Source organism: Microcebus murinus, chromosome 1 (assembly GCF_040939455.1).
Source record: "Microcebus murinus isolate Inina chromosome 1, M.murinus_Inina_mat1.0, whole genome shotgun sequence".
Taxonomy (NCBI): domain Eukaryota; kingdom Metazoa; phylum Chordata; class Mammalia; order Primates; family Cheirogaleidae; genus Microcebus; species Microcebus murinus.
In genome coordinates, this window is record NC_134104.1 from 117,263,212 (window position 1) to 117,289,349 (window position 26,138).

At 45.4% G+C, this 26,138-nt stretch overlaps 1 protein-coding gene across 1 annotated transcript; it reads left to right on the forward strand.

Moving 5' to 3' along the window:
* Positions 1–321: 321 nt before the first annotated feature.
* Positions 322–26,138, forward strand: RBP2 (retinol binding protein 2). Its single transcript, XM_076010772.1, has 5 exons — positions 322–451; positions 4,912–5,035; positions 16,779–16,957; positions 24,241–24,342; positions 25,879–26,138. The coding sequence occupies exons 2-5, from the start codon at positions 4,963–4,965 to the stop codon at positions 25,927–25,929; spliced, it is 405 nt and encodes a 134-aa protein (XP_075866887.1). The 5' UTR covers positions 322–451; positions 4,912–4,962; the 3' UTR covers positions 25,930–26,138.

Here is a 26,138-nt window from a genome sequence, read left to right on the forward strand (position 1 = left end):
CAATTTGTTCCCTGTGGCTCTCAGAGGGGTGAGGATCTGTGACCTCGCTACTCTCCTGCCCTGCAAAGTGAAGAAGGGGCACAATTTACTTGAAAAACTAAGATTAGGCCCAGCACTACCTGGAGGCTGAAGAAACTCTCAGGCCTCCAGGTGAAGACAAATCGGATAGAGCATCTAACTCTAGCCCTATTCAGCACATCCAGTTGGCTAATTGTGCACATCACAGGAGCATTGTCTAAGGGGAGGAGAAGAAAAGAAACCCTGCTTACAAACTAAGCAATCATCCAGCTGGCCCTTTGCCTACTGAGGAAACTCTTACTCCAAGAGGAAGGAGAAAGCAAGACAGAGCTGGGCGAGCCTGGACAGGCCTGGGCCGGGAGAAGCTGCCTGGCTATAGGGAGCCGGCCCAGGAGCCTAGCTGCTGGGAGTCAGATGCTCCTGAGGACCACAGGTAAGTTCCTGGGGGCTGTGCTGTGCTCACTCTGAGCTGACTGATTTGTCTTAGACTCAAGCTTCTAAGGATACCCATATCTGTTCATGCAGTCTCCAGAAAGGTTCTTACAAACTACAAAGATTGGTCATAGATAATAATTTTTCCTAGTCTTAAGGGCCACCTGAGTGACTTAGGTAAGTAAGTTCAGAAGTGGAGTGCCAACTGAAAAACTGGAACATCCAGGAATGTGGTTTGTTAGTATGGGTGGACAGAGGGGGGGTGCCCTAGGATAGAACTTTTGAAATTGGGACTCTGCTGCCAATTCTAAGAGAGTGGTCTTCCTTAAAATGCAAGGTGTAGGGGACAATACTAGCTGAGCTGTTGATTGGAAATTCCTTTTTCTCATCCAGTTTCTCTCTCCTTCCCCACCCCCCAGCCCCCAGAACTGGGATGGAAAGCATGCTGAAGCTGTGTTTTGTTGAGGGCTTATGACAAGTCAAACACTTGCTAGGAGTTTGATTTATACAGTCCCATCCATCTCCAGATACTTTCTTGGAGCAAACACATACTGTGTTCCGGGGACTCTGCTAAGAGCTTTATGCTTTTTTTTCAATCTCATTCAATTCTTACAATGACCCAGAGACTCAAAGAATGAATGTGAGACTCCAAGAAGTTAAGTGTGCAGGGGTCCCACTGTTAGGAAGTGGTGAAACCTAGATTCAAAACTTGGCGTGGCTGACTCCAAAACTTTAAGATTTTATTTTTCCTCTCTATTCATTTCTCTTTCTATTTCTATTACTCTAAAACAGTAGTCCTCAAACTGTGGTCCCAGAGCAGCAGCAGCAACAGCATCTGGAAACTTATTAGAAATAAATTCTTGGGCCAGACCCCAGACCCATTAAAGCAGAAACTCTAGGGCTGGGGCCCAGCAATCGTGTTCTAATAAGCACTTTGGATGATTCTAAGGCTTGTTAGAGTTCAAGAATCTCTGCTCTAGAGGTTACTCTTAATTTTTTTAAAAAAGTACTTGAACTTTTATCTCTCACAAACATCCAGTGGACCAGTAATTACAGCCTCCTTAGCACAGGTTACTTCACATCACTCAGCTAACTTCTCGTGTGGGTATCATACAGGATTTTAGGTCGAATTGTTATTAAATCTTTTTCAGATAAACAATTAGTGCTTATTTTATTCAATTTCATTAAGGTAAATTTACATATGATACATTCTAAATTTATTATATGTAAATTTGAAATTGGGGCTCTGCTACCAATCCTAAGATAGTGGTCTTCCTTAACTGCAAGGTATAGGGGCCAATACTAGCTGAGTTGTTGAGTGGAAGTTGTTTTTTCTCATCCACTGTCCCTCACTTCCATCTCCCCCTCCCACCCTCCCCAGATCCGGGATGGAAAGCATGTTAAAGCTGTGTTTTGTTGAAGGCTTGCAAGTATAGAGTTTGAATTCTGACAATTGTCATATAACCACCACCCCAATCAACCCCCAATAGAACATTTCCACCCCCACCCAAGAAATTTTCCTTGTGCCCTTTCCTAATATACCTCCACCTGCTCTCCCCATACCTACCAAGCACAGATCTATTTTATATCACTATAGATTAGATTTGTTCTTCTCTAGAGCTTTATGTAGGCAGAATCATATACTATACGATCTTTTGTGTCAAGCTTCTTTACTTCAGCACAATGTTTATGAGATTCATCTATGTTGTTGCATATACCATCAGGAGAGTATTCCTTTTTACTATTGAGTAATATTCCATTGTGTGACATAACAATATATCAATATACAACAATATAACAAACTTGTTTATCCATCAACTTGTTGATGGCAGTCTGGGTTATTTCCAGATTGGGGCTATTATATCTGAAACTTTTTTATTTTCAGATATCCCTTTATACTTGAATGATGGTTGGCTGGATTTAGAATTCTTGTTTAAACTTACTTTCCCTCATCATTATATTAAGATATTAAGATATCGTTCCATTGTTGTATTCCATCAGAGTTGTTGAAAAGCCTAATATCAATCTGATTACTGCATTGTTCCTTTATAGGTAATTGTGTGGTTCTTTTTGTTCTATCTGGGATATTTTCGAATTTTATTTTGATTTTGATTTGAATTTTCACCACAGTGTGTTCTGCATCACATATATTCTGGGTCATTTCCTTGATTTTATCTTCCATTTCACTAATTCTGTCTTCTGCTGTGTTTAATCAGCTGTTTAACCCATCTATTACCTTTTTAATTTTAGTGATTATATTTTTAATTTCTAGAACTACTCTGGTTATTTTTAATCTGTTTTTTAAAAAACATTATTTTATTCATTTTTCATATCTTTAGGTGCTTTTAAAATTTCTTTATTTATTTTAAACATATTCATGTTGTAGTCTGTATCTGATCATTTTATTATCTGAAGCTCTTGTAAATCTAATTTGACTATGTGTTTTGTGTGTATCTTACAATTTTGGATTATGAGCTCATACTTGGCATGGCTTTATCATGGAGAATACTGGTTGGCCTGGTTTTCAAGGTGTGTTCCTCCACACAGTTTTTACATTTACTTCTTCCTCACAGCCTAAAAATATTATAAGCACAGGACTCTTTTTATTTTAATACCTTGGCTAGAAGAAAGTATAAATTCAAACCCCAACCAGATTCAGAGCAGGGCAGAACTTTTTTTTAATCTATATGAATTTCATGCCAAATAGACAAATTTTCTTATTGTCTATTGTTGCAGATTTTGACTAATTCATACTCTAACCATGATAGTATCTCTTCCAGAGCTCTGGCTTTATGGGGGCATCTCCGTTTCAACCCTAGCCCTTACACCAAGACCAAATGCCTCCTCCCCAAATGCCCATTATAACACAAGCCTCTGACTTAACTATAATTAGTGACCCCTTTCTTGTCTCCAAGCCCTTCCCCTACCAGGCCTTCTCCTACCAGCTTTTCATTACATTTTTGTAAGAGAGGCCTATAGGGTACTCTGTTAGGGACAGGAGAGACTGTGTGGAAGCCCTTAAACCTGAGCCTAGAATGGAATACCTACTTCTCCAGCCCAGCAGGCAGAATGCTCAGCCTACAGCAGCTTCTGACTGGACCTCAAAGGACAAATCTCCAAGGGATCTTATCTGTCCACTCCTGCTGCCTTCATTCATATTCTGTTTGTGGGAAAGTTATTCCTAACTCCTTCCCTATATCCCTCATTGGTCTTTTGACAATAGCTGAGCCATTTTTCACTCTGTGTTCCTGTCTCCAGTATACTTACTGAAAGGTAAATGTTCTGTTTTATATTCCTCAAATCATGCATAGTCAGAACCATTTACCTAAATTTCACAGCACGAGGACACATATATTAGAGCCCCCAAGTGTCACCATCAAATTGGTCTCACTTTGGGAACTCATGGTATACCTATCTTGGCCCACACCTCCATTCTTCAGAGTGGTATAGAGGTCCCTTCTCAGACCTGACATCTCAGAATGAAGTATCAGAGCAATAAGCCAACCCATTTTCTGGCCCATGGAGATAAGCAATTTAGAGAACAGCCCTGAACCCAGGGTCCTTGTCCAAGGACCAGCTATGTCCCTAACTTGGTCCAGGTAATCCTCAGCTTCATCTTAGGGTCTTGAAGCAGAATCCCACTGCCCCTCTGCCTCATACAGGGCCTCCCTCTAGGCCCAGCTTACTTTTAGTAGACTCATGTTCTCTGAAAATGCCCTTCTTATGCAACCCTGCTGTTTGGAAGCCCATGGGGCACCTTCCTGGGATGCAAGGGAGGGTCAGGCTCTCAAGTCAGGCTTCAACTCTCTTTCCAAGCTCACCTAGCCTACCATTGAGGAAAAGGCTTTGGAGCCAGACAGGCCTGGGTATAAATCCTGGCTCAGCTACTCACAGATTATTATTAGACATGGGACTTAACCTCCATAAGCCTTTCTCATCTCTAAAATGGGAATGATTAAACATGACTCATAGAGTTCTTATAAGCTGAAGCAAGATGAAGTATGTATGCCGCCTGGCACAAGTCGAGTAGAGCTCAACAGGTTTGAGTTCCACCTTCTCAGCTTCACCAGCCTGGCCAGAAGTGCTGGCTACATGGCTGACAGACTCCAGAGTTAAGGCCTGAGTACCGGTGACCTGTGTGCATGGTGGGTGGACACTGAGTGTTTGTTTTCCTCAGGTGTGGATGAAGTATTCTGGGTGAGGTCAGGGGCCCAGTGGGAGCCCAGCCAGCCCTAAATGACGTGCTCGAGGACTTTGTGCATGGTAGAGGTCACTGGGACACCCACACTTGGCCACACTGGGACTTTGTGCCTGGGTCACCCGTTGTCTTTCTGAACCTTGCAAAGGAAAGGAAAGTTCGTTTGAGTTGTGCCTATGACTTTTGGACCTGTTATCTACAGAGCCATAAACCTGGTCCACTAGGCTATAAAAGCAATTTGTTCCAACACATTCTCCCTGCAGCCTGTTCCTGGACGTCCACCACACACCCACACGGAACCAGAGGCTGCCACTATGACAAGGGACCAGAATGGAACCTGGGTGATGGAGAGTAATGATAACTTCGATGGCTATATGAAGGCCCTAGGTAAGGGGGAGGCTGGGACTGGGGAGGGAAGGGATGCTGGGAGGACTGTGGTTTGGTACCACTATGGGGTTCAACAGACCTGTGTGCAAATCCTCACTCATCACGTACAGCTGTGTAATAACAGGCAAGTCATAAAAATTCTCTGAGGCTCAGTTTCCTCATCTGCAAATTGGGAATACTGATAAATGAGATTTTGTTTAGAATGTCCTTGGCACAGCGCCTGGCCCACAGAAAACATACACTGAATGAAGAATACACACACACACACACACACACACACACACACACACTCAATCCTGAGAGGATAATGAAGTTGCTCCCCTGCCTTGTGACCACCATCTTTTGACAACCACTTGGCCCTGGTGTTTCCCACTGATGACCCTTGAATTGCTCTTTTGTCAGTCGTGTAAAGGGGAGGCAGAAAAGGCAGCAAATCTCAGCCTGGGAAAAATCAGGCCCACAGAAGGCTAGAAGAGGCTTTTGTCATCTAGCTCAAACAACCCACTGTTTACCTGACTTCTGAACCGGGCTGCAGGCCAAAGGCTGCCAGTCTGTGTGTGTCCTGAGTTGACTGCAGGGTGGGTCGCTTGTGGAGCTGGCAGAAAACACATCGCCCTGTCCAGCCTGCGGGCCCCACGTGAGGCCAGAGTGAGTGGGTTCACAGCAAGGGGCTCCGTGCTCCAGCTCGGGTGGGCAGCTTCAGCTGCCTGTCCCACGTCACCCCTACAGCAGCCTCTTCATCCCGTTCCAGCTTCACTGCTCCCCACACGTGGAGTTACCTCATAGGACCTGCCCACACACGCAGGATGAGAAGCAGGGCCGTGGGTGAGGTTGGAGGCCCAATCATGCCTATATGATGGTAGGAGGTCTTTCCAAGAACGGGAATCATGGGTTTTTCTGTGCAATTAACTCCTATCTTGAACATTTTCACATCAATAAACAAGGAGAGCAGTGAGATATTTCACAATTTATGGAGCTTAGAACTTTCTTCATGCACTTCAGATATGCTTCCAGCACTGACTGGCTTTCTGTTCATTCTGGTCATCAGAATTTTACTTCAATATACTTGAGGGGATGAAGGAAGAGGCAAAAATTCTCCTATCGGTGCCTACCCTCAACCCTGTTGCACTTGTTTTTGAGGACCATGAGTGGCCAACAGAGATGGAATTCTGATTCTACACATGGGTAAATGGTTTGGTAAACTATATTTCTTAACAAGACTATACAGATGAGGCAACCAAACCAGAAGGGTCCACATAACTGGGGCTAGGGCTTGCTCTGGGACCTTGAACAAGTTTTTTAACCCTTCGAACCTCAGTTTCCTCACCTGCCACATAAGGGTAATAGCACCAACCTTGCCTCTCTCTCCAGTTGATGTTGGGTATAGTCGTGATTTCGAACAACTGAAAGTGCTTTAACGAGGGCTGTTTGGAAGTTTCAAGGTTTCAGCAGTATGCTGACTAAGCCAGACTCATTTAATATAATTAGAAAGCAACTTTGTGTCTTTTGCTGCTTATGCTTAAATAAAAGTCCTGTAGTGACTTTAGGTTTAAAATCCAGTCTCGGTTTAGTTGATGGCTCTGCAGGGTTGGCCCCTAAGGCCCATCTCTCCAGGCTGAAGGTGGGAGGGAAACATTCCTACCACCTTCTTTCCCCTCTAGGGAGTTGGGAGGATGCAGGGCACACCATCAGCTCTCCCTAAGAAATCCTCTCTCTAACAACAGCCTTCCTCTGCACACTTGCACACCAACTTACACCCTCAATGTGAGCCAGGAGCTCATGAAGCCTGAATGCGTTTTTAGGATATCTCCATCAGATGACGATTTGGATTGTCTTCTCTAATTCTCTTCAGTATCAAATACTTGTCGTTTGTTAAAGCTTCAGCCAAAACTTCCAATTTAATGTCATATTACATTGATTTCACCTTAATGAGCAAGTTGTTTGGCCTCTGTGTACTAAGGTCTCTGCAGCATAGAGGGTTAGGCTGACACTTTGCTGATTAAGATTCATACCGTAGGTGGTAGTACTAGCTAAGCCCAGAATGTGGATATGCGTGGTGCCTGGTTTACCCAGCTGCTGACAGCCTGCAGGGTCTCAGGACCCCAGGAATTTGCCCAGCCCAAGTCCATGATGCCATGTGCAGAAGTGCCTTAGGCAGAGTCACCTTCCCACCCCTGAAACAAGCAAGACACCTGGCCCTGCACACCTGCCCAGGAGGACGTGGGTGGGACAGCAACTCACAGTGACTAAAGACAGGTCTCAAGAGGCTGAGCCAGAAACAGGCAAGGTGGGGCTTCCCACTCGATCTAAAAGCAGCCCAGCAGATGTGTACAGTTCCCACCATGCCCAGGCTACAAGGCAGAATTGCTTTCCCAACTGAGAATCCAACAAAACCTACCCTCCCTTCCCCTTTTGAGCACTGAGTCTCCTGGCATGAGGGAAGAGCATGGGTAGAGATTTTTGCAATTCCCCAGATGTGTAAATACTAAGTATGATGCCATTCCCTATCTAAGAGCCATTAATTTCTTAGACCAGGAGTCCTCAAACTTTTTAAACAGGGGGCGAGTTCACTGTCCCTCAGACCGTTGGAGAGCCAGACTATAGTTTAAAAAAAACTATGAACAAATTCCTATACACACTGCACATATCTTACTTTGAAGTAAAAAAAAAAAACAAATGGGCAAAAATACCTGCATGTGGCCCACAGGCCATAGTTTGAGGATGCCTGTCTTAGACTTTAGCCCCCAGCACTAGGGCATTGGCTTTCTCTGTGGGCCTGGTTGTTGGCTCAGTAAGAAAAGAGAACTCTGCTGAGAGGTGAGTCTGACAGCAAACTGGCTCTGTCACTAGCCCAGGGAGTCACCCCACACACTGGCCTCCCGTGTGACTCAGCAGAGGGACACACCATGGCAACCTTTGGGTTTGCCTCAAATTATCAGTCACTAAGAGTTCAAAGGGTGAGGAGCAGGGATCAATGGTGCCTCCTCACCTGCCTTCTTAGGCAACTGGTGTTTCTTAAGACCCCAGACTCTTTCTTGACAACAAGGAAAGCAAGTGGTGAACTCTTTTTCCCTGAGGAATTTGTCATGTCCCAAGGTCCTCCTTCAGGTCAGATCAGGGAAGAAGGAGTGGGAGAGGTGGCCTTCATTTTAAAGGGGAGGCCAAGGAGGACAGATATAACGAGGTCCCAGAGATGTGAAAGAACTCTGAGGGAGAGAGTCCATTAACTCCGCCTGGGCAGAAGCACTGGAGTCCTCTGCAGTGAGAGCAGTGCTGAGAAGGGCGGATGGGGAGGTGTCCCGAGCAGGCAGCCGACGAGGTGTGGTGACTGGATTGGGAAGAACCAGGGAGGAGTCAGACTAGAAAATGAGAAATCATGTAACTTTAATCAGGGAAGATGGGGAAGGCATGTGTCCTAAGATTATTTGGATAATGTTAAATTTAGACCACCTTTTAGGATCCCTTTATTCCCTAAATTGTAAGTATTTGGAAATAACCCACTCTTCTCTTAATTCACAATAGAAGGTGAAAATCATCTTCCATGAAGAACTACATTTTCATTTACATTAACATGCACAGACTTAAAAGAGCTGTGACTACCATAAACAGTTTTAGTGGGTCTCTGGAAAGCTCTACTAGGAAGGTGCAAGCCTTAAAGGCTGAAATCAGACAGCCCCACCTGAGTGGTCTCTGCCAGGTAATATTTCCCGAATATCTGCAACGTGCAAAATTCCATGGAAGATCTCCGCATGGAGACCTTTCAGGAGCTTGAAGTCTAGCATCAGAGATGAACATGTGGACAAATTATCCTCACACCATGATAAGCATCATGCTAGAGTTTTATATTCATTATTTCATTTTAATTAATTAAGTTTTCAACAAATGCATTGATCACCTATGACACATCAGGAAGTGTTCTAGGCACTGGCAAAACAGTAGGGACAAGGAGACAGGTTCCCTGCCGTCATGGAGTTTACATGCTAGTGAGGAGACAGATGGTTTTAGGTAGTGGTAAGTGCTTCAAAGAAAATAAAAAGGAATAATGTGGTGGAGTGTGGTGGATGGTCAGGGAAGGCCATGTGAGGGGGTCACAGTGGAGCCGAAGCCTGAGTGCTGAGCAGCGTTGTTCTGGGCACAGGGGACAGCAAGTGCCAAGGCTTTGGCTGTGTTCAAGGACACAAGAAGGCTGGTGCAGTGGGAATGTGTGAACAGGGAGAAGGCGAGGGAGAGGGTGAGAGTGGAAAGGCAGGTGGAGGACGGACCACACTGGCCTTATGTTTATAAGACCGAATCAATCTTTGTATTCTTTAAGGATCTCTGTGTCCACGGTGCGGAGAATGAACCACAGGAGGGCAAGGCTGGAAGCAGAGAGGCCCACCAGGAGGCTGCTGTCCACGCCGGGGCTGATGGTGGCCTGGGCTAAGGCAGTGCCTGTGGGGCCGGAGCAGAGAGGATGGGTTCAGCATATATTTTGGGGGATTTATTTGGGGGTTTACAGGTGATTATGGAGAGGAAGTGGAGGAAATAAAGATGAGCCCCAGATTTAGGCCTGAGTAACTGGGAAGGCTGTGATCCCATTGGCTGAAATGGGGAAGACAGGGGGAGGGGTGAGTTTGGGTGGGGTGCCAGGCAGGGGGGATGCATTAAGAATTCTGTTTTGGATATTTTGATTTCAGATACCTGTTACACACCCAGATGGAGTCTTAAAATGGGTACATTGATATAAGATCTCGAGCTCAGGTGTAGTCAGGGATAAACACAGGAAGAATGCTTTCCATTTTATAGGGCAAGGAATCTGAAGCCCAAAGAAGTGGAGAGACTTGCCCATGGCCACATGTGGCTGGGAAATGGTGGAGCCTGGATAGGAGCCCGGTCTGTCTGCTTCTAACAACCGGGTCCTTTCCACAGCACCGTCCTAGGTGGGGGTACTAGACATGGAGATGGGGGAGGAGCAGCTTCATTCTGAATATGTTTGATCAGGATGGGAGCATCCAAAAGAGACAGGCAGGACCCTCAGAAATATTATAAGAGTCACTGGATATAAATGAATGGCTGGATGGATGGGTAGATGAATAAATAAATGTCTGATGACCCAAGGATGAATTTGTTTCACAACATTTGGATTGCTACTGGTGCCCACACCTCAGTGAAGTTATACACATTTGCAAAGTCTCTGTTTGAACCACATGGTACCTGGTTGGACTTCTAGAGGGAAGTGCTGAGGGGTGGAAAGAGCCCAGGTGGTGATAAGTGCAGACCCTTCTTCTGGCTCTCTCCTTGCATGTATTGGCAGAGCCTCCACCCCCAATCCCCATCCCCGTCTTCATGGTGAAAACTAGACTATGGGAGGCAGTGCATGGGGAGCAAGGGGGCTCCCCAGGGTCTCCAGCCTCCGGTGTCCAGGAGGGAATGAGGAGGAGGAGGTAGGCAGGGAGCCAGTCTAATTCCTCTCTCTCAATGTGTTCTCTGGAGGAGGAAATGGCACGGGGAAAAAGGAGAAGATTGCTCTTCCACTCTGCTTCTCTCAATTGCCTAAGATTGTCGATGATTTGAGAATTAAAGAGTCTAGGTTTGAAGCCCATCAAAACTGCACTTTGAATAGTTCTCGGATTTCATATGATGAATATGTGTGCCTCTCTGCTCTTTAATTTACAAAGAACACCTGCCCTTTTAGCCTGCAACTTTAGCTTTTTTCACAAGCACATTACAAAGCATTTTAATGTTGAGTAGCATACTCATATTTCAACTTTATGGCTTGCATTGTTCAAAATGCAGTTATGAAAAGTATGCTTTAATAAAGTCACTTCGGTGTTTTGTTGTTGTTGTTCTGCAGCAACTATAAGCCATATATATTATTCAGAAATAGCTTGCCTTTGGACCTTTCCTTCTGAGATAGAAATTCATTTTACCTAGCTATAAATCAGACTCAGAGATACCTTTAATCCAGAAAAGCAGATATAACATACTTGATAACCCTAGTGTTAAAATACCATATCAGAAAAATAATTTTCTCTGCAAAGTACAAAGAAGAAGTGTTTTTGTAATCTGTGTGTGTGTGAGTGTGTGTGTGCATGTGTGCTCTACAGCTGCAGTTAAACCCTTTTGATTAGAAATATCATGAGTCCACCAACAGAACATTTGGCTCCCTTCCCTGGGGTGGAGCAGAGGTGACATGATTTACTGGCCTGTACAAACGCTAAAGGGTGGCCAAGAGGCCAAGCCATTTTTCAATCCGGAGGAGAAGTGATGCTTGATTCCATTTGCATGGTCTTCTAATAAGATTCCCCCAGCACTGGTCAGAAAGATTGACTAGGGATGCAGTTTCCAGGACAAACCAGGCCTCTCAGCAATAGACATTTTTTAGCTGTGATCTGGCTTTCTAAGCAACCAGGGACAAGTGACAATTTTTTACGGTGGGGGCATTAATTGTAAATGACAGAGTGTGGCGGGAACTTTATCCTAACTGGGGGATTACAAACCACCACTTAAATTCTCTGGGCCTCAGTTTCCACATCAATAGAGTGAAAATAGACTTATTCTTAGAGGAACACTTCAGTTCTAAATTTCTTTGTCATTTCCCATTCTCCTTAGTAGTTTTGCTCAGAGCCCTGCCCTTGGTTTCATCTGGTTAATAGATGACCTCAGGTTTTTCTTTTCCCATCTTCCAGCTACAGTTCCAGCAGTGTGGCCAATGTGCATCGAGTTCCCGCAAGCTTCTTGCTACTCTGTAAAGCATTTTAGCATCATTTTTACTTAATTCACACCATTAATAGTCCTATGAAGTGATCTTTTCCTCACTTTCCCAGAAAGGGAAACGGAATTCTCCAAGGTCACATAGCTGGTGAATAAGGGACAGGAATACACCCAGCTCTTCCCCTTACCTTTGCTCTTTTAGAGCAGTGGTTCTGAACTTTAGCATGCATGGAATCACTTAAAAGACACGTAAGAATGAGCAGGGCCTGACCTGCAAAGCTCTTATTTAACAGGGCTGAATTTTCATTTCTAATAGGTTCTCAGTTGCTGATAGTGATGCCAGCCTGGGAACCTCACTTTGAGTACCAGTATCCTGGACCGTGCTGCTCCCATTAACCAATACATCATATTTCTTGAGCGACTACTATGTTCTTAGCCCTGGACCTGAAAAAGTCAGGGGGAAATGCTAAGTAGTGTCAGGGACAGGGGGTAAAACCATGTGGCCTGGCTAGCAGGTGAGGAAGCAGGCAAGTAAGAACAGAGGCTGGAAGAGGCAAGGCCGGGGCTGGGCCTTATGAGATTTGGGGAGCTAGGAGGACAGCAGCAGGGACTCAGGGAGGAAATGGTCAAGGAGTATTTGGGAAAAGGCAAAGGACACTGGGGGAACTGGCCTGTGAGGTCAGGAGGCTTAATAATGATGATTATGATGATGGTAGCTACCATTTACAAAGCCGTTACCACAGGCTGCCAAGCACGGCAAAGCTCTCCACAAACATTATCAAATTTAATCCTCCCAACAAGCCGATGATGCAGCTACTATAGCTCCACTTGCAGCCACCACTCTTCTGCTGCTTCTAGATCTGGATCCAAGTGTCCAGCAATGGGACTGAAGCTAGACACACAGACGTCACCTGACTTGCTAGACCATGTCTCTGGGGCAGAAGGAGAGAAATATGAGTTGGAACGTGACATGTCAGCCTCTCGCCAGCTCCTCTGCCTGCCACAAGCACATGCTTACACTGACTAGAATGTGGAGGACATTTTTCAGTTTTTTAAAGCAATTTTAAAGAAGGATTCATTTTTAAGTCAGAAATGCTTGACCACTTGGTCCTGTCTAAACAGATGAGCAGTTGCCTTGAAGGGAGAAAAATTAAAGAGACATTTCCATGATTGCAGGGCCAAGGTGGCCGAGATCAATGCCTCAGCAAGGGCTTTCCACATTATGTCGTGTGGAACACCTGCCAGCAGGATGTCCCTCCATAGAAGGGTTTTACTGCAGGTGCATAAGATTTTGAAAGGCTGCATCTGTGTCCCCTCCTCCCACCTTGGAGTCACAAAGCATCTTTCCTATATTAAAGTTTTCGTGAAATTCTTCTGTGCAGAAACCAGCTTCTCTTCATTTTAATACCTCATTTTCCAAACTCACCTGACCAGGAGTCCATTTCTTAACCACTGAACATCCCACAGAGCTGAGCCCCACGGCAGACGCAGTGGGGAGCCCTGGACTCTGTGAGTGCTGGCCGAGAAGACTAGAGGTCCTCACAGCACTGAGGGCAGCCTTCATCTCACCCTGCATCTATGGCCCGCAGGCTGTGTGGCGTGCACATGCTCACAGACAATTCCATAAGTCGGAGCTGAAGCTAAACAAGCCGCCAGGGAATGTACAGGGGATGGCATGTGACTGCTCCAGTCTGACTTATTATAGGAGGTCTGTCCGGAAAGTATCCAGCCATTATTAATATAACAGGCACAGTTGGTGGGACATCGATGTAACCTGCCAGCCAAGGAGAGTGGACTGGACTGCACATGCGTGAACAATCACACCCTCTCTGTACTAGTCAGTGGGGCACTAGACACTGTTGAGTGAGCATGTGTACTGTATGTCCATCTCATTCAAAATGACTGAGCGAGTAGAGCAACAAATCTGCATCAGATTTTGCATTAAGCTTGAACATTTCTCCACGAAAACTATTCGGATGATTCAGAAGGCTTTCGGGAATGATGCAATGAGTGCAGCACAAATAAAAGTGTGCCACAAATGCTCTGAAGATGGTTGAGAATCTGTTGAAAGTGACCACATTCTGGAAGGGCTGCAACAAGCAGAACCCCCTGAGAATGTTGAACATGTACAGACAGGTTAGGTCAAAAGCCACCGGGAAAACTGCGTGAGGTCCCAAGGTGCCTACTTTGAAGGGAGGCGTCATTGTCCTATGTACAATGTGTCTTGTATCTTCTTCAGTAAATGTCTCTATTTTCATATTACATGGCTGGATACTTCCTGGACAGACCTCGTATAGCCCTGGGCCTAGAAAACAGTTACTGGCACCAGCAAAGGATCAGGGGGTAGTATGCAAGAGCCCTGGAAAACAAACTGCCTCAAACAGAGGGGACTTACCCAGCTGGATCCAAAAGCCCTGTGTCTCCAAGGGAAATTTAACAAGAGTCAGCAGTTATTAGTATCTTGGGCAACCACGGAAACTCACAAATGGGGGTGGTCTAACTGGGCTATTCAGAGCTTCTGGGCACAGCACTGGCTCTGGAGACCGTCCGTTCACATACCACCTCGATAGCTTCCTCACTGTGTAATCCAGGGCAAGAGACACAACTTCTCTGAAACAGTTTCCCCACATATCCTGTGGGTGTGTTTGGAGAACAGAGTGAGCAAGGTTTGCCAAGGGAGGTTCCACCACGGGCACCATTCCTGGTTGGTTCCCAATAGCGTCGTAATCGCTATCCCAAATGTTACCAAGAGCTCACAAGGCATGGCCCACATGGCCCATGACTCACCTCACCTAAAATTCAGCTCACTGTGTTCCCCTATAAAACTAGTTCTCTCTTTAACTTCCCTGGCTCTCTCACCTTGGTCACTCAAGCTCAAAACCACCGTTTTCTCCTCTCAGCTTGATCTTTCTACACATCCATCCAATTACCAAGCCCCTGTGATCACTATTTCAGCTACGTATGTGTAGACAAGTCCCCAGCCACTCTAGGTTTTCACTTCCTCATCTCTGACATGATGAGTAGGCATTGAAACAGCAGCTATCAGATTTTACACCCTGGAAGTCTTTCTCCAAACAGCTGCCTAGGACAAAGTCCAAAATCTAAAATCACTGGGCTCTACCATCCAGAGATACTGGACCTTGGATAAGGCCCAGAAATCTGTAGTTTTTGCATTTCCCTGTGTGATCCTGAAGGGTAGCTAGCTTTGGGACCCACTGGTGAATTCTTAGACATGGCAGATACTCAATAAATGTTGGGAATGATAGGCGAGCAAGGCACTGGCATTCATGTGCCAGCTCACACCAACTTGAACGCATTTCTCTTTCTGACTTGGAAAACAGGCGCATGATCCTTTTACTTCCTGGACTATCTAATGCTACTTACAGTTATTCCCTCAGGCTCAAATCTGACTTTATACAATTTAGGGTCCAAAAGATTATGCAAGGCCCTTCCCTATGCAGATGTGAGTCTATTGTGGGTTTCCTGCTGTGGCCAACCTCATGGCCCAAAGTGAGGTTCAAGAGGCCAGCTCAGCCTCTCCTTGGTCTTCTGGGAGAAGGGGAGTAGTAGTGACCAAAGAGGAACTCAAAAGGAAATGGGTCAGAAAGGGTGAGGGAAGTAGCGCTTTGCTCCCATGGGAAGGGCAGCAGAGGTGTCACTCTCCAAATTGACAGGAGCTTCCTGAACTGCAGATACCTGCTCATCTCTCTCATGAGCACAATATAGTGTTTATCCCATGCCAGGCAGTGAAATTTAGTCACCTACTTACATTAGAGATAGGGCTGGAATTCTCAGAGAAATAGCACTCAATAAATTTGAACTGTTCTTACTCTTGAGTTCATTACTACCCTTGGGTTTTAATAGAATCAGTCTTATCATTTCTGAAAACCTTCTGGGGGATTTTCTGGAAAGAAAATACAGAGTTAGATTGGTAACCAAATATATCTGCAGCATTCACAGGCATAAAGGATATGATTTAAAGACTAAGAGCTTGATGATGTTCATCACAAGGATAGAAACGTAGCAGTCCAGAATTACCCTCTGTTTCTAGATCTATTCCACTAGACAACAACCTTTCGTCTTGGGTGACTGACATTTTATGCCGAACCAGAGATTAGCAAGTAGATGGGCTCGGCACTTAGCTTCTTGTAACATGCAAAGCTTGGGAAATCAAACACACCATTGGTTTGTTTGAAAGTTTTCCTAATGAAAACATAAATCGGGTGTCGGGCAGATGGGAGCAGGGATGTGGGGACAGGTGCACACGCATCTAATGGGTGCAATGTGCACCGTCTGGGGGATGGACAGGCTTGAAGCTCTCACTCGGGTGGGGCAAAGGCAATATACGTAACCTAAACATTTGTACTCCCATAATATGCTGAAATAAAAAAATAATAATTATTAACCTTTCCCTTAAAAACAACAAAAGAAAATCTCTGAGCAAGTGTTTATTGTCTACAATATGCATACAACTATACTGGGGGCTTATAACCGAGGCAGAACAGCCTAGCTAAGTAAGCCTCCAATCTCCTTTAAACGTGGAAGTTTGTAATGATCCCTCCCTGCTATGGACATTAACAAAGTTTCATCTTTGTCCATGATCAAGACTGGTGGTTTTCCAAGTCTTCTCTTTGAAACCATGAGATCTTTTTGTTCAGCAAACTCTTAGGAGGAAGCCCAGTGTGTCCAGTAGATAGAACAGAGCTGCCGTGGTGTGTGTGTGTGTCTGTCTGTCTGTCTATGTGTGTGTGTCTGTGTGTGTGCGTGTGTGTGTGTGTTGGGGAGCCGCAGCTCAGGAGTGAGCCCCACCTGCTATGTCGCCCTCCAACCAGGACTCCTGGGGAGGTGTGGAGGGACTCCTAGGTTTCCCAGCAATGGACTGAGATGTCCGACTTGGCGATATGTAAGACAACTCTTTGTTTTCCACTTAAGCAAAGAAAAGTGGCTTGTCCATGATCTGTGTTTCTGGTCCAGAATGTCTGGCCTTGTTAAAGAAATGAATGAGTCTGGCTGAGCACATCATAACCTCCGCAATTCCCTTTGCCAACAGATATTGATTTTGCCACCCGCAAGATTGCAGCACATCTGACTCAGACGAAGATCATTGATCAAGATGGTGATAACTTCAAGACGCAAACCAACAGCACGTTCCGCAACTATAACTTGGATTTCACTGTTGGGGTGGAGTTTGACGAGCACACAAAGGGCCTAGACAACCGGCTCGTTAAGGTATTGACCCGCCTGGTGTTTTTCACTCACATGCTCTGTGCAGAGGCTGGCTATTTGGCTTCATGATGAAACAAAATGACAGAAACAACCCCAGAAGGTCAGGAAAGGGGGCCAGAATAAACTTAATGATGCTGGCAAGAAGCATGTATTGAAAGTTTAGTAGGAAGAGGCAGGATAAGGAGAGATTAACATCCCAACCCCTCCAGGACGTGGGGCCTATGGGTCACCTACGGACCCGGGCCCAGCAGGCAAAGGGAAGAGGGTGAGGTGCAACGTCATGGGACAGCAACTGTGCCAGCTGGGTACAGCTTCGTGTCAGGGCCAGCTCTGCCCAGCTCCAGCCAGGCACTGCCATGGAGCAACAAGGCCTTGCAGTGCCAGATTTGTTTTTAAGAGATGTTGAGGAATCAGATGTTTTTATATAAAATATCTCAATTTTAGATAACCCCAACTTATTTAATTTTTAAAGAAAAGTATGATGCAAATCAAACAAAAAAAGAATCAGTAGACTAAATGAAGACAGGGTTTGTCCAGTCCTAGCAACTTGGAGAAGTCGTGGGCAAGTTTGAGGCTTCCATGCCAGCATTGCCTTAACTCACCAGATGTAACCTAGGCAATCCTCCGTGCATCTGAAGGCAGGACTTGCAGCTATTTGAACTATTTGAACATAGGTAGGATCCTGAAAGCAATCAGAAGACAACTCTGAGCGGGGAATGGGGAGTTATCTCAAAGCCTTGAGTCTGCAGAAGAGGCAGGCCCTCCCAGGCAAAAGGGAGAAGGGGGGGGGTGCGGGGCAGGTGGGGCTCACAGCACCGGCACCCCAGCCCGGTGACCTGGCCTCTGCTCACATACCTGCTCAATGTGCCTGCCTTTGGTTTTCCGAATCAAATTACACCTGGTCAGTCTCCACCAAACAGGAATAGGGAGAACTCCAGCCTCAGCTGTATTTAAGGATTCCTTCATAAAGAACCCTGGGGATACACGTCCAGGAGTTTTGGAAGGGTTCCTGGTTTATCACGGTTGCCACTGATGGTTCACTGTCTGTGCCCATGCGGTTTATATGAGGGTGGGCAGTTTGGATATTCATAGGATCGTATCCCACTGTGCCACATCAGCCCCTGGAACATCTGTCCCTGCTCGCAAGCAGAGGGAGGGCAGAGCTAAGGACTCTTTCCCAAGACATCCATGCTCTCACCCCCTGCAAAGTGCCAGTCCCTAGGGTTCCAGGGTGCCACAAAGAAGCAGGACCCTCCACCCTGCCCCTCCCCTCTCACCATATGCCCCTACCCTCCCAGAGTCAGGCTACCACCCTCAAACTCTTGCCTTGTGCTTTTAAGAGCTCTTTCAAAGTCAGAGGACTTAACGCTCCCTCAAAGCAAGGGGCAAAAGCTCTGGCTTCTCTCCTGGGGTGGGGAGGAAAAGCTATTGTAATTCTTTGGTGATGACTCTAAAGCCAAGAAAACAAGACATTTCTCAATCAAGTTGCCCTACAGCATTGATAATCTCAGCCATTAAATCAAGGCTGAATTATGTTTAGTGTTCCTTACTAAAGAAAGTAGGGAAATGAAAAGCACTTTGGAAATTCTTCCATCAGAGCAGTCCTGGCATGAGAACACAAGCTTCCGGGCCCTGGAACACACACTTATAGACCCCCTCCCTGAAAGGGTGACGGATCCACGCCCTTTCTGAACCTCTGAACCATGTGGCTGAAAGGCAAATTCATCCAACACCAGAACTGCTGGGAAAATTTGTCTCAGAATTTTTGTATCCCTTTACTGTTCCAACCTAATCAATGCAAAAGGATTCATTTTCCATTATCTTTCAGTTTGGGGTATAAGCTCTTGGAAAAATAGGCCTGTCCTGTCTGACTTATTCCTTTGTCACCTTTGATGGCAGAGAACTTGCTCTTCCTGAAATAAATCATGCCCTTCCCGCCTTTCCCAACTCTGAAAGGACTCCACCTGTTAACACCACACCTACCCTTCTCCTGCCTCCTCCCTCTCCAGTCCCCTTCCTCTCTCCAGGATCAGCAGTCAGCCCTTCAGAGAAAGAGAAGCCTTTCCCACAGCTCGTCTCTTTGCCTGGAGCAGAAAGCCAGAGCAAACACACACACAGACACACACACGATGATCGGTGGTGGGCGAGAAGAGCCCAGGACAGTTTGCCCAGCTTCCAACAAAGGGCCTTTGCCATGAGGGCCGCAGTGCAGAGCAGTGCCCTTGGGCCTGCCTGCTTCCTGTAACTGGGCTGGAACCCTTCAGCTGGAAGAGGACGCCAGGGAGCGGGTGAGCCGCTCTCTCTGGTTAATTTCTATCGCCCACACTTGGTGGCATGCCTGAGTGCTCACACACGTGTGTGTCTGTGTGCGTGTGTGTGTGCTGTACTCCTCATGCTGTTGTTCTCCAGGGCTCCACTTCTCAACTCCTCCGTCACCCTCAGGAACCCTCTGACCATCTCCCCACTCAGCAGTTTGGAGGAGAGGTGCGTGTTGCGCCCTCTAGTGTCCGGTTCTATGCCAGCCCAGCGCAGAAGCAATGAAACCATGTTGGTCATGGGGTCCGCTCTCCTCCAAGGGTCCTGGCACCCCCTTCTTCCTTCCTGTGGGTCATACATATTCCTAACTGCCTACCTTGACTTGTTTCTCAGAGGGTTTATGGCTCCTTTCAAAACTACACTAGAGGGCTGGGCGCGGTGGTTCACACCTCTAATCCTAGCACTCTGAGAGGCCGAGGAGGATGGATCACTCAAGGTCAGGAGTTCGAAACCAGTCTGAGCAAGAGTGAGACCCCATCTCTACTAATACTAGAAAGAAATTAATTGTAAAAATATAAAATAAAAATTGTTTTAACCAAAAAAAATAAAAATAAAAACTACACAAGCTACCCCAAAATAAAATTAAATTAAAAAGAAGTAATTGAGGCCAGGCGCAGTGGTTCACACCTGTAATCCTAGCACTCTGGGAGGCCGAGGTGGGAGGACCGCTTGAGGTCAGGAGTTCAAGACCAGCCTGAGCAAGAGTGAGACCTGTCTCTACTAAAAAATAGAAACAAATTAGCTGGACAACTAAAAATATATAAGAAAATAATTAGTCAGGCACGGTGGCACATGCCTCTAGTCCCTCCTATTCAGGAGGCTGAGGCAGGAGGATCGCCTGAGCCCAGGAGTCTGAGGTTGCTGTGAGCTAGGTTGAAGCCATGGCACTCTAGCCCGGGCAACAGAGTGAGACTTTGTCTCTAAAAAAAAAAAGAAAAAAAAGAAGTAGTAGTTGATATTCATGTAACGGAATATGGAGTGTCCCGCAGCTGTAAGAAAGAATGAAGCCCAGTACTGATTCATGCTACAACATGGATGAACTTAGAAAATATGTTAACTGACAGAAGCCACGCACAAAAGGCCACATACTATATGATTTATGTGAAATATCCAGAAAGGCAAATTCATAGAGACAGAAAGTGCCAGGGGAGTTGGGGACAGAGGAAATGGGTAGTGACTGCTAACAGGTACAAAGTTCCTTTGGGGGATGATGAAAATCACCTAGATTTAGATAGTGGTGATGGCTTAGTGCACAACCTTGCGTACTAAAAACTACTGAATTGTATACCTTAAAAGGGTGAGCTTTATGGTTTGTGAATTATATCTCAATAATAAAATAAGTAATTGAAATTGGGGGCAGACAGTAAAAGCAGGGAAACGCAGGTACAGACGACCACAGTTAGAGCCAACAACGCTGCTGTGGTGCCAGGAGAAGGCAGGAGCGCGGGGAGAGGGGAGGCAGGTGGGCAGGGAATCTGCCTGCTCCGGCAGGTGGCGCTCGGGGAGGGAAGAACTCTTCTGGGGAGACAAGAGCGTAGATGGGTTAAGCATGTTAATCGATGCTCTGAATTTAAAGAGCTGTTCTTTTCCTTTCAAAAAAAAAAAAAGCTTATTGGGGAGTGATTCAAATTTACAGAAAATTTATAAGAATGTAACAGCAAACACCTGTATATTCTTCACCAAGGGTTACCTAGCGTTAACATTTTGCCCTGTTTGTTTCATCGTTTTCACATGCTTTCTCTTTAATAGGCATATATTTTGTTTCTGAAAAACCTGATGGATTACCCCTACTAAATAATTCAGTATGTATTTTCTAAGAATTAGGAAATTCTCTTACATAACCACAGTATAGGTACGAACTTCTATAAATTTAACATGGACACAGTACCTGTATCTAATGTATCCTAAAGGGATGTTTTTAAGGATGTTAATTTTGGACACTGTGATAGGAGACATCATAGCGGGGGCCCAGTTTCCTCCTTCTGTTCACAGCCACTGACCCTTGGAACGTGCACCCCCTTCATCTAGCTCAGAAGCAATGACTTTCTTCGCTTTATCTGTTTCCTCAACCTCAGAATCTTTTAAGGCAATTGAGTCTTTTCTTAAAACCTCCTCTGATGCAGGGATGAAGGGCACCAACTAAAAGCAAACTGAATTGTGGGATTTTTAGTTCATTTAACCATTCTCTTCTTTATGCTTCTCATTGTCTGTTTTATGACAGACAATGAGGAGTAAGGCTACAATATTGTAACTATTATCATGATTTATTGGTAACCAATTTACTTTAGGGTCAGAATAACTTTTAATCTTGCTGTCCAATATGAGTTATTAAAATAAAATGTTAGGACAAGCCCCTTACATTAATGGTTTTCTCCTTCCTTCCTTCTCCCCTTCCTTCCACAAAATTTGCTAAACCTGTACTACATGCCAGGTCTGAGTCAGGAACTGGAGGTACAATGATGAATCGGACCCCTTTCCTGCCTTCAGGCATCTCAAGCCTCATGGGGAAGACAGACAAGTAGATGGACAGGGGCCTTACAGTGCCCATATGGATGCACATGTAGGCACTCTGGTGGGACCATGGAAACTAAGGCAAGGAGGCAAGTGGACTGACCTCAGGATTCCATTTCCATAATATCACCCAATCACAGAGAGTCACTCAACAATGCTGGCCACTGTGCTGAGTCTGATGCTGCAGAAATGAACAGTGGGCATGCCCTCTTCTTTCACAGAGCTTATTGTCTATTGGGGAGACAGACATTAATTTAACTAACATGTTTCAGGTGCCTGTCATGTGCAAGGCAATCTGGGAGTGGGGAGAATAGAAGACATGAGTCCTTTCTCGTTTATTTGGGAGGAAACTCGGTGTCCAAGGCCAACCATGGACAAGAGCAAATAAGTATTCCAGACAACATCTCCCTCCCAGAAGAGCAAAGAAAGCACCCTGCAAACTGAGCTTCTCTAACACCTCAAAGATGCGAGGCTTTGGATGGCCCTGAAGGAGGAGGAGACTTTCTTTATAAAGCATGTAGAATTTTATTTTTAAATTAGCTGTGGGAATATTAATATAGGCAGATGGTTTAAAAAAATTTCAAACAGTAAAACATAAAAATGTTTCCCATCCTAGCCCCCAGGCACTCAGTTCCCTCCTGAGGGGAAATCACTACTAAGGGTTTCTTTTACCTCCTTGCAGAGAATGTGTACAAATATATGCACACATAGACATCCCCCTCCCTGTTTTATGCACATAGCTCTGCTTCTTGCTTTTTCAACTTAAACGATACATGATGGCTGAACTCTTCCAATGACTGCATAGCAGGGGTGAAGCACACCATGTTTAAGTAGCCCCCCACTGACAGAATTTATGAAGCTTCTAGCCCTTTGCTGTAACAAACAATGTTGTAATGCACTGGGGAGTAAAATGAGGAGGAATAAAATTGTACATAAAATATATAATATGGTCAAGGTCAAATATTATTTTAGAAATAGGTAGATTTAACAATCTGTGGAAAACAGATTTGCACCAAAACTCAGCCCCGAATGTGCAAGGACAGTGGAAAAAGACCACGGGTCAGTTTATCACCAACTGGGTTTACAAGATATAGAGGAAAGTAAATGTCTGGTCCTTAGCATAATATTGTTCATAGAGGCGTAATATGGTTTGCACATACTTGGAAGAAAATCAGCTAGCATCAGGGTCATCCTCAGGGAAAAACAGCACAGACACAAAGCCATTTCTAGATGGGAATGACAAAATCATCTTAGGAGGTGCATGTACAAGCCTAATTTGGACAAAGAGGTGGTTGTCCCTGCAGGACAACTTGAGAATGGTACAGATTTTTCCAAGGGAGGTAGTAGGAGAGGTGAAGATGGGGAATAGAAGCAGGGGGAGTTTGGGGGGTTACATAATAAGTAAACATGTGCACAAGGGTTTGAGTGCTCTCGGGGTTCAGCAGGCCTATGGTTTCTCCAACCTGCTGGCCAGCTCAGCCTGGTTGTTCATCGCAAGTTGTGCTGCTGCCCCTGTGCTACTAACCCGTTGGCACTGCTGCCTGGGGAAAACCAAGGACCAGGAGAAGGCCACCCTCCTGGTTCTAGAAGAGAAGACTGGCACCAGAGCCATCTGGGTGACCCCTGATTAGCAGCTCCCCTGCCTTTTTTATATCCTTCAGTGGACAGTCCTCACAACGTGATTCTTGTAGGAAAATAATCCCAGAAGTAGAATTTCTAGGTCAAAAGTATATGCAATTTTATATTTTTGAAAGGCAATATAAAAGTTCCCTCCAAAGAGATTTATACTAGTTTATATTCCCCCCTGCAATACCCCCTCTAACTCAGTATGTTATCAAACTCTTGGATCTTTGACCATATGATGAATTATTTCTGAAAAACAAAGTCTTAATTTGCATTTCTCTTATTATGAGTGAAGCTTAATATCTTTTCTTATGTTTAAAAGCCATCTGCTAGGGTTTTTGGGTTTTGTTTTTTTTTTTCCCCTTTACAAGCTGTTGGTTCATGTCTTTTGTTGACATGAACTATTAAGTTAATGATCATTTTCTTATTTACAGGAGCCCTTTAAGGAAATCAGGTCTTTGCTGATAAGTTACAATTTTTCCCCCAGTTTGTTATTTCTCTGTTGACTTTGATGGTATTTTCCCTTTCCAGAAATTTTACATTGTTATATAGTCAAATTTATTATCTTTCCCCCACTGATTTGAAGCTCTATCTTTACCCTATGGAAAAATGGACAAGTAAATTCCTTAAAAGAGAACAGAGCAAGCCAGATAAGCCAGTTCAGCTGGAAGGGAGGGTGTATGTAGAAAATAAGATAGCAAAGGTCTTGGCTCCCTGAGCCCGAGGATTCTGCAAGCAGGAGCCAGGAATGACTGCAGGAATTGCAGGCGCAGGTTTAGATTTGTTCAGTCCCTCAAGACCATATGTTTGATTTGCCTGGAAATCTATCATTGCAGACACTGGTCAACTGGGAAGGTGATGTCCTTGTGTGTGTGCAAAAAGGAGAAAAAGAGAACCGAGGCTGGAAGCAGTGGGTTGAGGGGGACAAGCTGTACCTGGTAAGTCCTGGGGTTTGCCCAGCTCCCTTCCACTCTGCTCACACAAACTACCGTGGTCACCTAGCGGGGTCCTTTGACAAGAAAAATGGCCTCAAGCTTTTCCCCTGAGCTCCAGCCAAATGTGTGTGGTCATATAGTCAGAAGGCCATTCCCATCTGGCTCAGGGAACTCCAGGAAGAAATCTATATATATGGCCATTTCTGTGAATGGCTGCAATTAAAAAGAAAGTTCAAAATGCTGAGTTAGGAAGCCAAGATCCAAGGAGAAATGCAAGGAACCTGTTAACGATCAGCTGGGGACATATGTGAGCCATAGGATTTAGATGCCCTCTCACAGTTATGGGAGCCTGGAAGGAAGGGGGCGTGGGGAGGAGAAGGGGCAGCTGGGCCTGGGAACTGCCTCAGGCATTGACCTCTCTCTGTGACGTGTGTCTGCCTGACCCCCAAATATTTTAGGTTAATTTGGTACTAGAACAGAGCGGTGGGGACAATAGCTGATATCCTTAAATAATTTATGTCTGTCTAGACAGCTTAGTTTTTCATTCTTCAATCTTCAAGGTAATTTATGGATCCAGCATTCAAATGGTGAAAAATCTTTCATTCCTACATGCATTCAGTCATTCATTTGTAAATGAATGTCTCATTCGATCAATAGCCCTTTCTTCCTTCATTCATTCATTCACCTGTAGAGTCCGTGTCAGTGGCTCCAGTGTCAGTGTTCCTGGTGCCACAGTGCCCTTCAGAGCCAGCCTTGCTTCATCTGAGATCTTTATTTCGGAGGCAATGTCAGCTGATGATATATGGGAGGCATTCACCATGTTTTCCATTGACGATTTTCCCTACCTGCTCTGGTTAGATGATGGATTTTTTTAATTGTAATACAATCCCCAGTGGTCCCTGTGGCTGAGACAATGGATCCATCATCAGCCGCATGACTGTGGTGGTTGTCCCCATACTCATGTTTTTCCCTCCTCCTTCAAGGGTCAGAGAGGGTCAAATAAGGCCTGGGTCTCCCTTTGTCCATATGAAAAACAGCACCTGTGGCTGTACAGGCAGGCCTAAGGGCGCTCTTCTGCAGGCCACACCAGCCATTTCCTGTGCCTCCACCAGCCTATATTCTAATCACCAGAGGACAGAAAGCCCACAGGTTGGGGACAGCTCCCCAGCCCGCATCTTCCAGGCCCTTACCTGCCAAACACTTCTCCACTCTAGATCCTTCCCTTCCTCATGGCTTTGCTGCCTTTTGTAAATTAGGCGATGTTGTTTTAATCATAAGAGTAGGAGAAATCCCACCCGAGAGGGTCATTTCTTTGCATTTTTCATTTTTATAGTTGTTCAGGCTCAATTCACGTGTCAAAATTGAATTACTGCTACCTGCAGGGCATGCCAGCTGAGGGGTCTGTGAGGTGCCCTTTGCCCAGAATGACTAAGTGTCTTTTTTATTCCGACCTGCCATCCCCAGACACCGGGAGGGCCAGCAGCTGGGCAGACGGAAGCCCTGGCTTGTTGGCCTCTCATCCACTTTCTGATGTTGCAGGAGCTGACCTGTGGCGACCAGGTGTGCCGTCAAGTGTTCAAAAAGAAGTGATGGCCTCGCGGGAGGCCTGCTGGTCACGTGCTCCCCACTTCCTTCCCAGAGCGCTCCGCTGGCCTTGGGAAGCAGCTGTGGGGACCTCCCACTCCTGACAGAGCCCCATCAAGGCATCTGGATGGGTTTTAAACAGAATGGCAGTGAAGCAGTGACAGACATGTTCTTCCTCCTTTGAAACCTAGCATTAAATTAAAAAACAAAAATCA